The sequence below is a fragment of the Bubalus kerabau genome, chromosome 5, assembly GCF_029407905.1.
Source record: "Bubalus kerabau isolate K-KA32 ecotype Philippines breed swamp buffalo chromosome 5, PCC_UOA_SB_1v2, whole genome shotgun sequence".
In the NCBI taxonomy this organism is placed as follows: domain Eukaryota; kingdom Metazoa; phylum Chordata; class Mammalia; order Artiodactyla; family Bovidae; genus Bubalus; species Bubalus kerabau.
The window spans coordinates 135423684-135434474 of record NC_073628.1 but is presented as its reverse complement, the minus strand read 5'-3'; the positions used below and the strand labels follow the sequence as shown (position 1 = coordinate 135434474).

General features: G+C 65.0%; 1 protein-coding gene across 1 annotated transcript; it reads left to right on the top strand.

The window, feature by feature from the left end:
* Window positions 1-5974: 5974 nt before the first annotated feature.
* On the top strand, window positions 5975-9371 carry GPR37L1 (G protein-coupled receptor 37 like 1). The gene is made up of 2 exons (XM_055583693.1): window positions 5975-6604; window positions 8568-9371. Exons 1-2 carry the CDS (start codon window positions 5975-5977, stop codon window positions 9369-9371), a joined length of 1434 nt encoding a protein of 477 aa, XP_055439668.1.
* The last annotated feature ends 1420 nt before the right edge of the window (window positions 9372-10791 follow it).

The following is a 10791-nucleotide window of genomic DNA, read 5'->3' as shown; positions in this document are numbered from 1 at the left end:
GAGACGCCAGGGGACGTGGGCTCACCCTGGGGGGCGCAGAGGAGACCCACTTCGCCCTTCCTCACCCCCACATGCAATGTGCTTTTGCTGCGAGTCCTGACCTGGGGAATGGCCTGGACTGAACCCAGCACAGCCCCGCACTGCCAGGCAGGACGTGGCAGTTGCATCAGGTCGTTGGTGGCCGCGCTGGGGCTGGGGACCGGGTCAGCCGGGCGCCCACCTCCCTGAGTCAGTGTTCACGTCTGCAGCTTCAGCAAAGGACCTCCCCTCGGCTCCCAAGATCAGGGGCTCATTCCAGGCCGGTCTGCAGACCCACAGACTCAGACTGCTGGTTTGGACAGGAGAGAAAAAAGTGAGTCCTGTGGGGAAGCAGAGAAGGGCAGGACCCGACCCTCACGACCAGGGACAGCTGGCCGGCGTGAGGGGCACGTCTGGCTGGGACAGAAACCACTCTCTCCATCCTTGGGTAAAGCCGCACCCAAGGTCCGGGGCGGCCTGCCCAGCCCTGCTCGCTCCTGGCAGAGGCTGGGCTGTGGGACAGGGCGGCTGTGGGGGGCCTGTCTGTCCTTAGTCACCTTTGCACGCGGGGTGACACGGCGGGGGGCCTTAATCCTCTCCTTTGAAGCACTCCCGCCTCTTCACCCCAATCCAGGAGTGACAGGTGGGCACGGAGTACCCCGTCACCCTCCGAGGATCCCCGGGTGCTGGACTCCTGGACGCAAGTCCCAAGGACCCCCACCTCTGGGTCACAGCCCATCGCCAGACTGGCTGAATGGGAGGCCCAGGGCCCTTCCACCTGGGGGTCCCAGGGGCTGCACTGCATGGACGTGAGCATCCAGGACCACTTGAGGGTGGCTCTTAGCGGGGCAGGGGACGAGGCCAGTGTGAAGGAGGAGAGACGTGGGCATTTCTGAGGGACTCTCTTTGTCTCGGAGATGCTGCTCAGCGGTGTGGTTGGATGTCCAGGGCAAGCCTTCTAGGCAAGGCTTACCGCCAGGAGACCTGAGGGTCAGAAGGTAAAGGGACCTGGCCCTGGCCTACCCAGCCTGGACCACCCGGCGTCCGCAGTGAGGGTGGGACTCGGAGCAGCTGCTGGGTGCAGAGGGACCCTCGCACGGAATCCAGCCGCCCTGCCTCAGTGCCAGCCTGTGTCTGCCGCTGCTCGGACAGGTGCCACCCCGCGCAGGTGAGGGGTTGCGCCTCCCCGTCGGTTCCTCTGCGCGTTTTTCTGGGCTGAGCCTGGCTGCGGCCCTGCCAGGACATCACGGTAGGGAAGGACACGGCGGCAGGGGCGCCTGGCAGTGAATGATCTGCTTGTCCCCGCCCGCCACCTGAGGCACGGAGGGAGGCGAGGCTGTGCCAGCGGCTGGGGCGAGGGGCTGGGCCATCTGGAGCACCCCCTCGTCTCCCACACTCACCCCCTAAGCAGAGGGGCTTACTGCCGGCCCCCAGGCTGCAGCCAGACCCTGCCACAGCCACAGCCCACAGCTGGGGGCTTGGCTGTCCCCAGAGATCTCACCCTGACCCTCCCCACTCACCCCAGAGCTCCAGGACCAGTTCCCGGGCTGCCAGGGGCCTCCAGGTGCCCCAGGGGGACAGCCTGACGGAGCTGTCTGCAGGGAAAGCTACAGACGTGCAGGGGGTCCCTGGGGGAAGGGGTGGGTGGGGCAGAACAGGGAACCGCCCCCCATGGGCTTCCCAGGCGGCTCCAGCTTGCCCGCCCCACCTGGCCCCCCAGGCCTGGTCCTGAGATTCTGGCAGCAGCTCTCTCCTCTTCTCTGCCCCGGCTGGGTGACCCTCCACTCCTCCCAGCAGCCTGGCTCTTCCTGGAATCAGCCTGTCTCCCTGCCAGCTGCTGGCCTGCTGGACCGTGGCCCGCCTCCCATCTGAGAACCAGCACCCTCTCTCGTCCTTAGTCTGTTCCTGGAGGAACCCCTGCGAAGGTTTGCCTCTAGGAAGCCTTCCTGACTCACCCAGGACCACCCGGTGGGCCTCCACATCCCGCCCCAGCACCCCGCACCCCACATACACCCGCCCGTTGCCAGGGCCCTGCTGCAACGCCCAGGCAACGGGCGGAGGCATTGTCTTGCTGACCACGCCCCACTGGAGCCTGGCTGTGTTCAGTCTCCCCCAGTGGATTTTCCTGGAGTCACATTTCTAATAAAGGAGCAACTTCCACATCCAAGCTGTCTGGAACTGGACCGGGCGGCCTGGGATGTCAGTGACCTCTCTGAGGATGGAGGCTTCAGACGATGGTTGTTCGTTAGTAACAGGTGCTTCTAACGTCACTTTTGTATCTGTCACAATAAACAGGCGCAATAAACAGGCCACAGACATCTATTACATAAATACTAACACAAGTCACTCCCCTCCTCCAGTGGAGAAGGCGATGGCACCCCACTCCAGTCCTCTTGCCTGGAAAATCCCACGGACAGAGAGGAGCCTGGTGGGCTGCAGTCCATGAGGTTGTGAAGAGTCGAACACAACTGAGCAACTTCACTTTCACTTTTCACTTTTATGCATTGGAGAAGAAAATGGCAACCCACTCCGGTGTTCTTGCCTGGAGAATCCCAGGGATGAGGGAGCCTGGTGGGCTGCCGTCTCTGGGGTCGCACAGAGTCGGACACGACTGAAGCGACTCAGCAGCCGCAGCAGCACAAGTCACTCCCCTCCTACGGTGTGCACCCATCTTATAAATGTGGGGGTTTATTCTGACGAGCCAGCCGGTTGGGTTATCCTGCTGTCGGAGGGTGCTTACTGGGAGACCCTGGAGTGGAGGGCTGTCTTTGGGTTAGAGGACCTGGCTTCTCCACGGGGAAAGGGCAGTGTCTGTGATGAGCTCGGGGTGCTGGGTGCCGGCTAGAGCTCCAGGGAGCACTCTGGGGTTGGGAGGGCAGGGTGACGTCTCACAGGCCAGATCAGCTCCTGGTGCCCAGCTGTCGCCCTGGCACCTTGTCCCTGAGCCTCCCCTGGGCTGGACCATCCCAGTGCTGCCTTGGTCAGGCTGTAGGAGGGGTGGGGAGCTGGTGAGTCTGGGGGCCCAGCACCGTGCTGGGAAGTAACAGCATGAGTCCCAGGGAAGGAGCACCTTCAGGTGGTGGGAAGTCTTCCCCGGCCATCTGAGTCCTCCTTGTTGAGGAGGGGTTTCCTCTCCCCCCTCCTCCATCGAGGGGGCTTTGGGATCCCGGGGCAGGGAGGCTGTGGGTGGTTCTGTGCCTTTGCTGGCTGTGTGTTCCAACATCTCCTGATGCCAGGGACTGAGGAAGGAGATGGAGGCAGGCCCTGCTGGCCAGGCCTGGGCGGGTCCCAGGCCCAAGAGCTCCTCAAGGCCAGCACTGCCTACATCCGCTCCACCTGCAGCCCGTCCGCTCATGCTGCGCCAGGGTCCTCTGGTGCGTTTGCTGGAGCATGGGTGCTGGGCCTTCCCAAACGTCTGCTCAAGCCAGTGTGTTGACCCGCTCCCCAGGCTGGCTGTCCAGGGGCCACAGGTTGAGAAACACCGTCACATCGCCGTGGAAGCCACACCGTGGCAATGCCCACGTCCCACCGCAATAGCATTCTTGCAGACCACAGGCCGCAGGGTGCCACTGACCTGTCACCAGGAGCAAACTGAAGGGCAGAGATTCCTTGATGGCACAGCACCTTCTCCTTTGCCCATGTCCTTCCTCACGATTGATACTCATGGTCTCTGGGGCTCAGGTTTTTCAGTGGCTGCCTCCTTCCTTGAGTGTGGATCTCGGTGGGCAGAGGTCATACCTGTGAGATTCACTGCTTCTGGAGTGCCTGTGGCAACCTCTGGCGCAGGGTAGATGCTCAGCCAGCCTTTGGACCATGAGGGTGAGTGATGGCGGGCTTGTCTCTGAGTCAGGAGCGGGTCCTGAGCCTCTGACTTTCGGGAGCACACCTCACCGTGATCCAAGAGCCCAGAGCCTGCAGGGCTGGCAGAGTAGGGTCCAGAAGACTCGCTGCCCAGCTCTGGTGCCAGCTGTTGGGGCTGGGAGTGGAGAGGGCTTATCTCGAATTTGCCCCCTGCCTGCCTCCCGCATCTCTGTCCTTCAGTTCCCAAACCTGTGACATGAAGACGTAACAGCACCTGCCTCCAGAGGCCGTGGTGAGTCGGAAGTGCACCTTCATCCAGTGCTTCTCAGGTGCCACACGCTGTTCTAGCCATGGGCATAGACAAGCCCATTTAGTCTGTTCCTGATTCCTCACTACAGACGAGGCACAGAGAGTTTCGGTGCTTTACTGGAGTCACACAGCTTGTCAGCGGCAGAGGAGTCAGATCTGGATGGTCTGCTTCCATTCACTGGACAGTGCCGGCCCACGGACTCGCTCCAGAAAATGCCAGATTCTAGCCATCTCGGGCGGCTTCACAGCTGCCCCGAGGTCCCAGCTCCACTCCACCCCGACTCGCCCCAGGACCATTCCTGCGGCCAGCCCTGGGGAATTCCCCGGGACGAGGACGGGGAATTTCTGGGACAAAGGAGAGAGATTCCTAGCGGCTGGGAAATGGTCACCTTCCATGTGGCCTGCCCTGGTGGGGGAGCTGCTCCAGCGTGGTCCTGGAGAGGGGTCTTTGTTGGGGAGGCAGACCCACGAGGGGCCCAGGAGGGTGGGGTGGAACAGCAGGTGCATGGCCTCAGCGCTTTGGGATTGCCCTGGGAACCCACACGGTCTCCTGAGTCCGCCTCCCCCAGCAGCTGCTGCGGGTCTGTGGGCTGGGCTTTGGCAGGTGGGCTGGGCTAGGGTCACGGGCCAGGCAGCTGTGAACGTCCATCTCTGAGCACCTGGTTCCACCTAGTGGCCTCTGACGTCCCCACGGTCCCAGAGACCCAGGGCCGTGGCCGGCAGGGGGCTGCCTTTCTTCACTTCAGTCGCTCAGTCGTGTCCAGTTCTTTGTGACCCCATGGACTACAGCAGGCCAGGCCTCCCTGTCCATCACCAACTCCTGGAGTTTACTCAAACGCACGTCCATTGAGTCGGTGATGCCATCCAACCATGTCATCCTCTGTCGTCCCCTTCTGCTCCCGCCTTCAATCTTTCCCAGCATCAGGGTCTTTTCAAATGAGTCAGCTCTTTGCATCAGGTGGCCAAAGTACTGGAGTTTCAGCTTCATCGTCAGTCCTTCCAATGAACACCCAGGACTGATCTCCTTCACGATGGACTGGTTGGATCTCGTTGCAGCCCAAGGGGCTCTCGAGAGTCTTCTCCAGCACCACGTTGCGTTTCCCAGGTCGGGGATTGTGGCCCCTCCGAGGTGCAGCCGACGCGCACACGCAGAGCAGGGGGAGCAGAGGGCTGCTGCCTCCTCGCCTCGGTCACCGACCATCTGGCCTGTGTGTGCCTGGCCCTGGCACTTGACCTCTCTGGCCGCGGTTCCCATGGTTTCCACGTCTGAGAAAGAAGACTGTGGGTGTAGAGACTCTTCAGGACCCCTTTCCTGCTGGACTCCTGTATGCTGCGTGACCGAGGGGCTGAGTTTCAGCTCTGGAGTTGGACACACCTGCAGTTTGGATCCCGGCTGTGTGGCCTTGGGCAAGTTACTTTGCCTCTCTGAGCTGCGGTAGCAATGTAAACATGTATGAGGCTTCTATCCGGCAGCCTGGCCCAGGGAGCGCTCACGAACCCTAAGGCTAACAGCAGCAGCGATTGCCCTGTCCCCACAACCCCGTGTGCACGGCCGGGACTGAGGGTGGGCGGCCCCCGAGGGCCCCGCAGGTCTGAGTGCTGCCGCCCGTGGGGCCTGGGGAGGCGTGTCCTGCGGGCGGCACAGAGCACCCTGTGTCCAGCAGAGGGCCCTGCCCTGTCCTGCCTGGCTGCTGCGGGTGGAGGGATGGGGGGTGACCACTGGAGCCGGCTGGCAATGCCAGACGCCCGGTGGGGGCGGGCCCAGCAGCCAGCTGCCCATCGAGCCGGGCCCGCACTTGGCCTGGCCTCGCCTCTGTGTGCGGGCAGCCGTGCCACTCGTCCGGCCATGCGGTGGCTGTGGCCGCTGGGCATCTCTCTTGCCATGGCGCTGGCAGCCGGGCCCGAGAGGGCCCCTCAGGGGGTCCGGCTGCAACAGGGTGGGCACCAGCCTGCGGCCCAGGAGCAGCTGGACCGGTCCAGGCGAGGAGCTGAGCGGGAGCACGCCAAGGGATTGCAGCAGTACGTGCCCGAGGGGTGGGCTGAGTACCCCCGGCCCATCCGCCCCGCTGCCCCGCAGCCCACCCAGCCTTGGGTGGCCGCCAGCCCCTCCCCGGACCGGGCCAGAGCGACTGGGGGCAGCGGGCAGGAGCCCCGGGGCAACGTGACGGGGCCGCCCGGCTGGCGCCTGCAGGTGCAGAACCCACTGTACCCAGTGACTGAGCACTCCTACGGGGCCTACGCCGTCCTGCTGCTGGCCCTGCTGCTGTTTGCCGTGGGCATCGTGGGCAGCCTGGCGGTCATGTGCATTGTGTGGCATAGCTACTACCTGAAGAGCGCCTGGAACTCCATCCTGGCCAGCCTGGCGCTCTGGGACTTCCTGGTCCTCTTCTTCTGCCTGCCCGTCGTCACCTTCCACGAGATCACCAAGCAGAGGCTGCTGGGCGCCGTGTCCTGCCGGGCGGTGCCCTTTGTGGAGGTGAGTGTGTGGCCGGGGAGAGCCCATGGGGCGGGGGCAGGGGGCTGCCAGCATGGGCGGAGAGTGCGCGAGGCCCCCCAGGCCTGTCTCACTTCTCCCCCAGGTTGGTCAGGGAGGCACATGCAGCTCTCAGGGCCCCCCGCCCCCCAGCCCGGCTCCCGCCTCCAGCAGCCTCAAGGCGGCCCCCTTCTCTCGACGCTGAGAGCTCCCTCCCCTGCCTTAACCCCTCTGTCTTCCCACCCAAGAAATGGCTCTGTCCTGTGCCCCCTCTCTGCCCCTCAATTTCCTGCCGCCTCAATCGGTGCACGAAGGGAGATTCCAATTCCCTGCAGGGCCCCACCCCCCTAACCAGTCAGGCCTGTACCCACCCCGAGTGCAAACACGGAAGCGGAGGCCCTCACTGCGACCCTCGTCCCTGCCATCACCCTTGCTGCTGGCTCCGTCCTCTGAAAGTGGAGCCCTGGTTCTGGGGGCTGCAGCTGAGATCGGGGCATATTGGGGTGTCCCTGGGAAGGTCAGACCTCCTTTCCTGTTTCTGTACCTCCCAACCAGGGGGTAGACCAGATGGCCCTTTATCTCTGGGCCCTTCCTCACTGGGTGCTGATGGATGTGTAGACCGGAAGGAGAAAGTGCAATCAAAACAACGCCAAAATACCCCAAAATAAGTGCATTTGTGTGGGACACAGCGAGGCCACCGTGTCTGTACAGCCAGCAGCCTTCCAACTGTTGTTTACATGGGGCTCAGGGAGTAATGAGGGCTAGACTGACCATGCCCCCCAAAGCCGCGCTCCTTCCGGGGGCTGAGTGAGTGGGCGGCCGGCCTGAGTGGGGAAGGAATCAGGATGAGCGTCTGAATGCTGCCGTCTTCCCAGTTCTCGCCGCGTCCTGTGAACTAGTGATGAGTTCTCATCTGGACAGACTCGCTGAGGCTCAGCAGGCGGCACAGCCTTCTTCTGCCCTCCCCAGCCCAGGGTGACCACCCAAAGTGCTCAGACCTGAAAGAAGCCGCCCGGCTGGGCGCAGCTTTGCATCTCAGTCACCTGGAGCTCGGAGCCCCGCTGAGCCATGGGGGTCAGACACGGGGCCCTGGAGGCGGGCAGACCAGCTGAGGGACCAGTGTGGGGCACTTCACCTGCCCTAGCTCGGCCCCCTCATGGGTGGCGGGTGATCTGCGTCACCGTGGCCGAGTGAACGCTCCAAGGACGACAGGTGTGACAGCCACAGCGTGCTTGGAGAGAAAACGACTCAAGTGAGGGTTTTACCAGGAGGGTCTCGGGGGAGGGAGAGCGCGGTTCCCTGTGAGGCCTGTCTGCAGAGTCGTGGCTGAGGGGAGCCGGGCCCCGCCCAACTGGCGTCCCGCACGCCTGCCCCCTCCACAGCCTGGAGGACAGGTCACCATGAGCCCTCCCTGCAGGCTGGTGTCGGTGAGAGGTGAGGGACAGATGCGCTGCTGGGCCCTTTTGTACGGGCCCCAGGAGGCCCTGGGCGGCGGAGTGAGCTATAGGGTTCCAGGGGGCTGTTCTGGCAGGAAAGGAGAGGCTGTGTTGTTTTCCTCCAGGCCTGGGGCCTGCCCGCAGAGGGGTGGGGCCCCCACAGCACGCCCCAGCAGGGAAGGGAGGTCCAAGGGGGGAGCCCCCCTCTCCCTGGCACTCGCCTCCTCTCTGCTCACAGGGCAGTCGTCCTGTGTGCTGGGTGAACAGGCTGAGCCTGGGTGGGCCGGTCTGGAGGGGCTGCCTCCCCGGGTGGCCCGACCCTGGGCCTCTCCGGCAGGGCAACGCAGGACAGAGAGCCTGTGTCTGCACCCCTCAAGGCTACCCACCCCCACCTCCACGCACCCAGGAGACACGGGCATCCACAGCCCGGCAGGCCCAGGACCCCTGCATCCCTGCCTTCATCCTCGGGGATGATTCCTGAAGTCCCAGGAGCGTGGTGCTGACCCCTCTCCCCACCCCGCGCCCCGCAGGTCTCTTCCCTGGGCGTCACCACCTTCAGCCTCTGTGCCCTGGGCATCGATCGCTTCCACGTGGCCACCAGCACCCTGCCCAAGGCCAGGCCCATCGAGCCGTGCCCGTCCATCCTGGCCAAGCTGGCAGTCATCTGGGTGGGCTCCATGACGCTGGCTGCGCCTGAGCTCCTGCTGTGGCAGCTGGTGCGGGAGCCCAGCCCTGCTGCGGGCGCCGTGGATGCGTGCGTCATGAAGCCCTCGGCCCACCTGCCTGAGTCGCTCTACTCACTGGTTCTGACCTACCAGAACGCCCGCATGTGGTGGTCCTTCGGCTGCTACTTCTGCCTGCCGGTGCTGTTCACGGTCACCTGCCAGCTGGTGACGTGGAGGGTGCGGGGCCCACCGGGCAGGAAGCCGGAGAGCCGGCCAGGCCCGCAGGAGCCGCCGGGGGCCCGGCCCAGCAGCACCGTGGCAGGCCTGGCTGCCCTTCACGCCCTCTGCGCCCTCCCCGAGAACGTGTGCAACGTCGTGGCCGCCTACCTGTCAGCCGCGCTCACGCGCCAGACCCTAGAGCTGCTGGGCCTGGTCACGCAGTTCTCCACCTTCTTCAAGGCGGCCCTGACGCCGCTGCTGCTCCTGTGCGTGAGCCGCCCGCTGGGCCGCGCCTTCCTGGACTGCTGCTGCTGCTGCTGCGAGGGCTGCGGCGGGCGGGCGGCCCCCGCCGGCCCCCGCGCCAAGCTGCACACGGAGCTGTCCGCCTCCGGCTACTTCCACAAGCCCCGTGAGGCGCCCCCGCTCCTGGCCCTGGGCACGCCCTGCTGAGGCCCAGCCGGCCCGCGGTGGGGGAGCTCTGTCCAGAGGTGGGCTCGGCTCCCCGGGCTGGGGTCCGGGTCTGCCGGAGCCCCTCCCTGCTGCGCTGGGGCCTGCCCACCCATGCGCTCACCGGGGTGGTAGTCCTGCAGGCCCTTAGAGCTGCCCTGAAACTCTCCGGAACCTCACCTGGCCCCGCCCCCGCCCCCCTCCGCAATCTGGAGCCTGACCGCACCTCCCGTGTGCTCCTCTCTGCACCGTGCCCCCAGGACCGGGCTCCTCCCTGGGCACGGCCGACCCCGCGCTGCACGCCTCCTTTGGGCACCGTCCCCCCGGGAGGACTTGTCTCTTCATCCACCTCCTCCTCTGATGTACCCCCGGTTGACCTGTCCCCCCCGCTCCCCGCTCAGGTGCTCCCCTGTAGAAGGCCCCTCTTGGAAAGCAATAAACTAGGTAAACAAGCCCTGTGCCCACGGGCCTTTCTTACGCCACATCCCGGCAGCGCCCAGGTGCACCTGGGCTTTGCCTCCTGGCCACTGCCGGCCCCTCCTGGCCTGTGGCTGGTGTCCTGTCCAGCCTGGGGCGCCATGACTTTGAGGGCAGAGTGAATGGAAAGGCTTGGGGGCTGGGGCCCTGTGCCCTCGGTCGGGCCTGAACCCAGCCGTCCCCGTAAGAAGGCTGGAAACTTGTCTCCCACGGAGGGCCCTCTCACTGCTCCCTGCGCACAAAGCCCCCATTCGAGGGTCTGCCTCTGAGAACGGCTCTTGTCTGGCTTCTTAGAACGGACTGTTCAGCCCACAGACAACCCAGCCGCCTGCCCTCCGCCTGCCCCCACCCCACACCCTCGCTGTAGCCAGAGCTCCGACGCCCCCCCTCCAAGTGTTCTTTCCTCTCGCTTCTTTCCTCTCACCGCAACACGGGGCCTTCCAGAGGCCCCTGAGCCTCATCTGGGCCCAGAGAGTTTGGCACAAGGTCAGCCAGGGGGGCGCCTTGGCTGAGGCCCCAGGAGCCTGCCCTCCTGTCTGACATGCAGCTCTGGGTCTCCTGGAGGGGAGTCCCCACTGCCAGCAAGTCCCCGCTGCCAGCTGTGCCCCGATCACCCGCGGGCCCAGGAGGGTCCCCAGGGCGGGGGCAGGGTGGTAGAGTGCCCGAGGCTCCCTTCTCTGCTGGTTACCCCACCCACAGCCCTTGGCCTCAGCCTCCTTCCCCCGCGCCCCGGGATCTTAGCGGCCTTGTTCTCTCTCCCTGGCACCCACCCCCAGGACGGGTGACACCAAGGGAGAGGGAGGCCGTTGCTAGGTGATGGCGCTGCTGGGCGCACACTCTTTGTACTGCGAGAGGCAGGCAGCCACCACAGTGACTGAAGCCCCCAGCCTCGTCTGCAGTAGCTTAGGATGGAGGAGGAGCAGGCTGGGGGTGGGCCAAGGGCAGG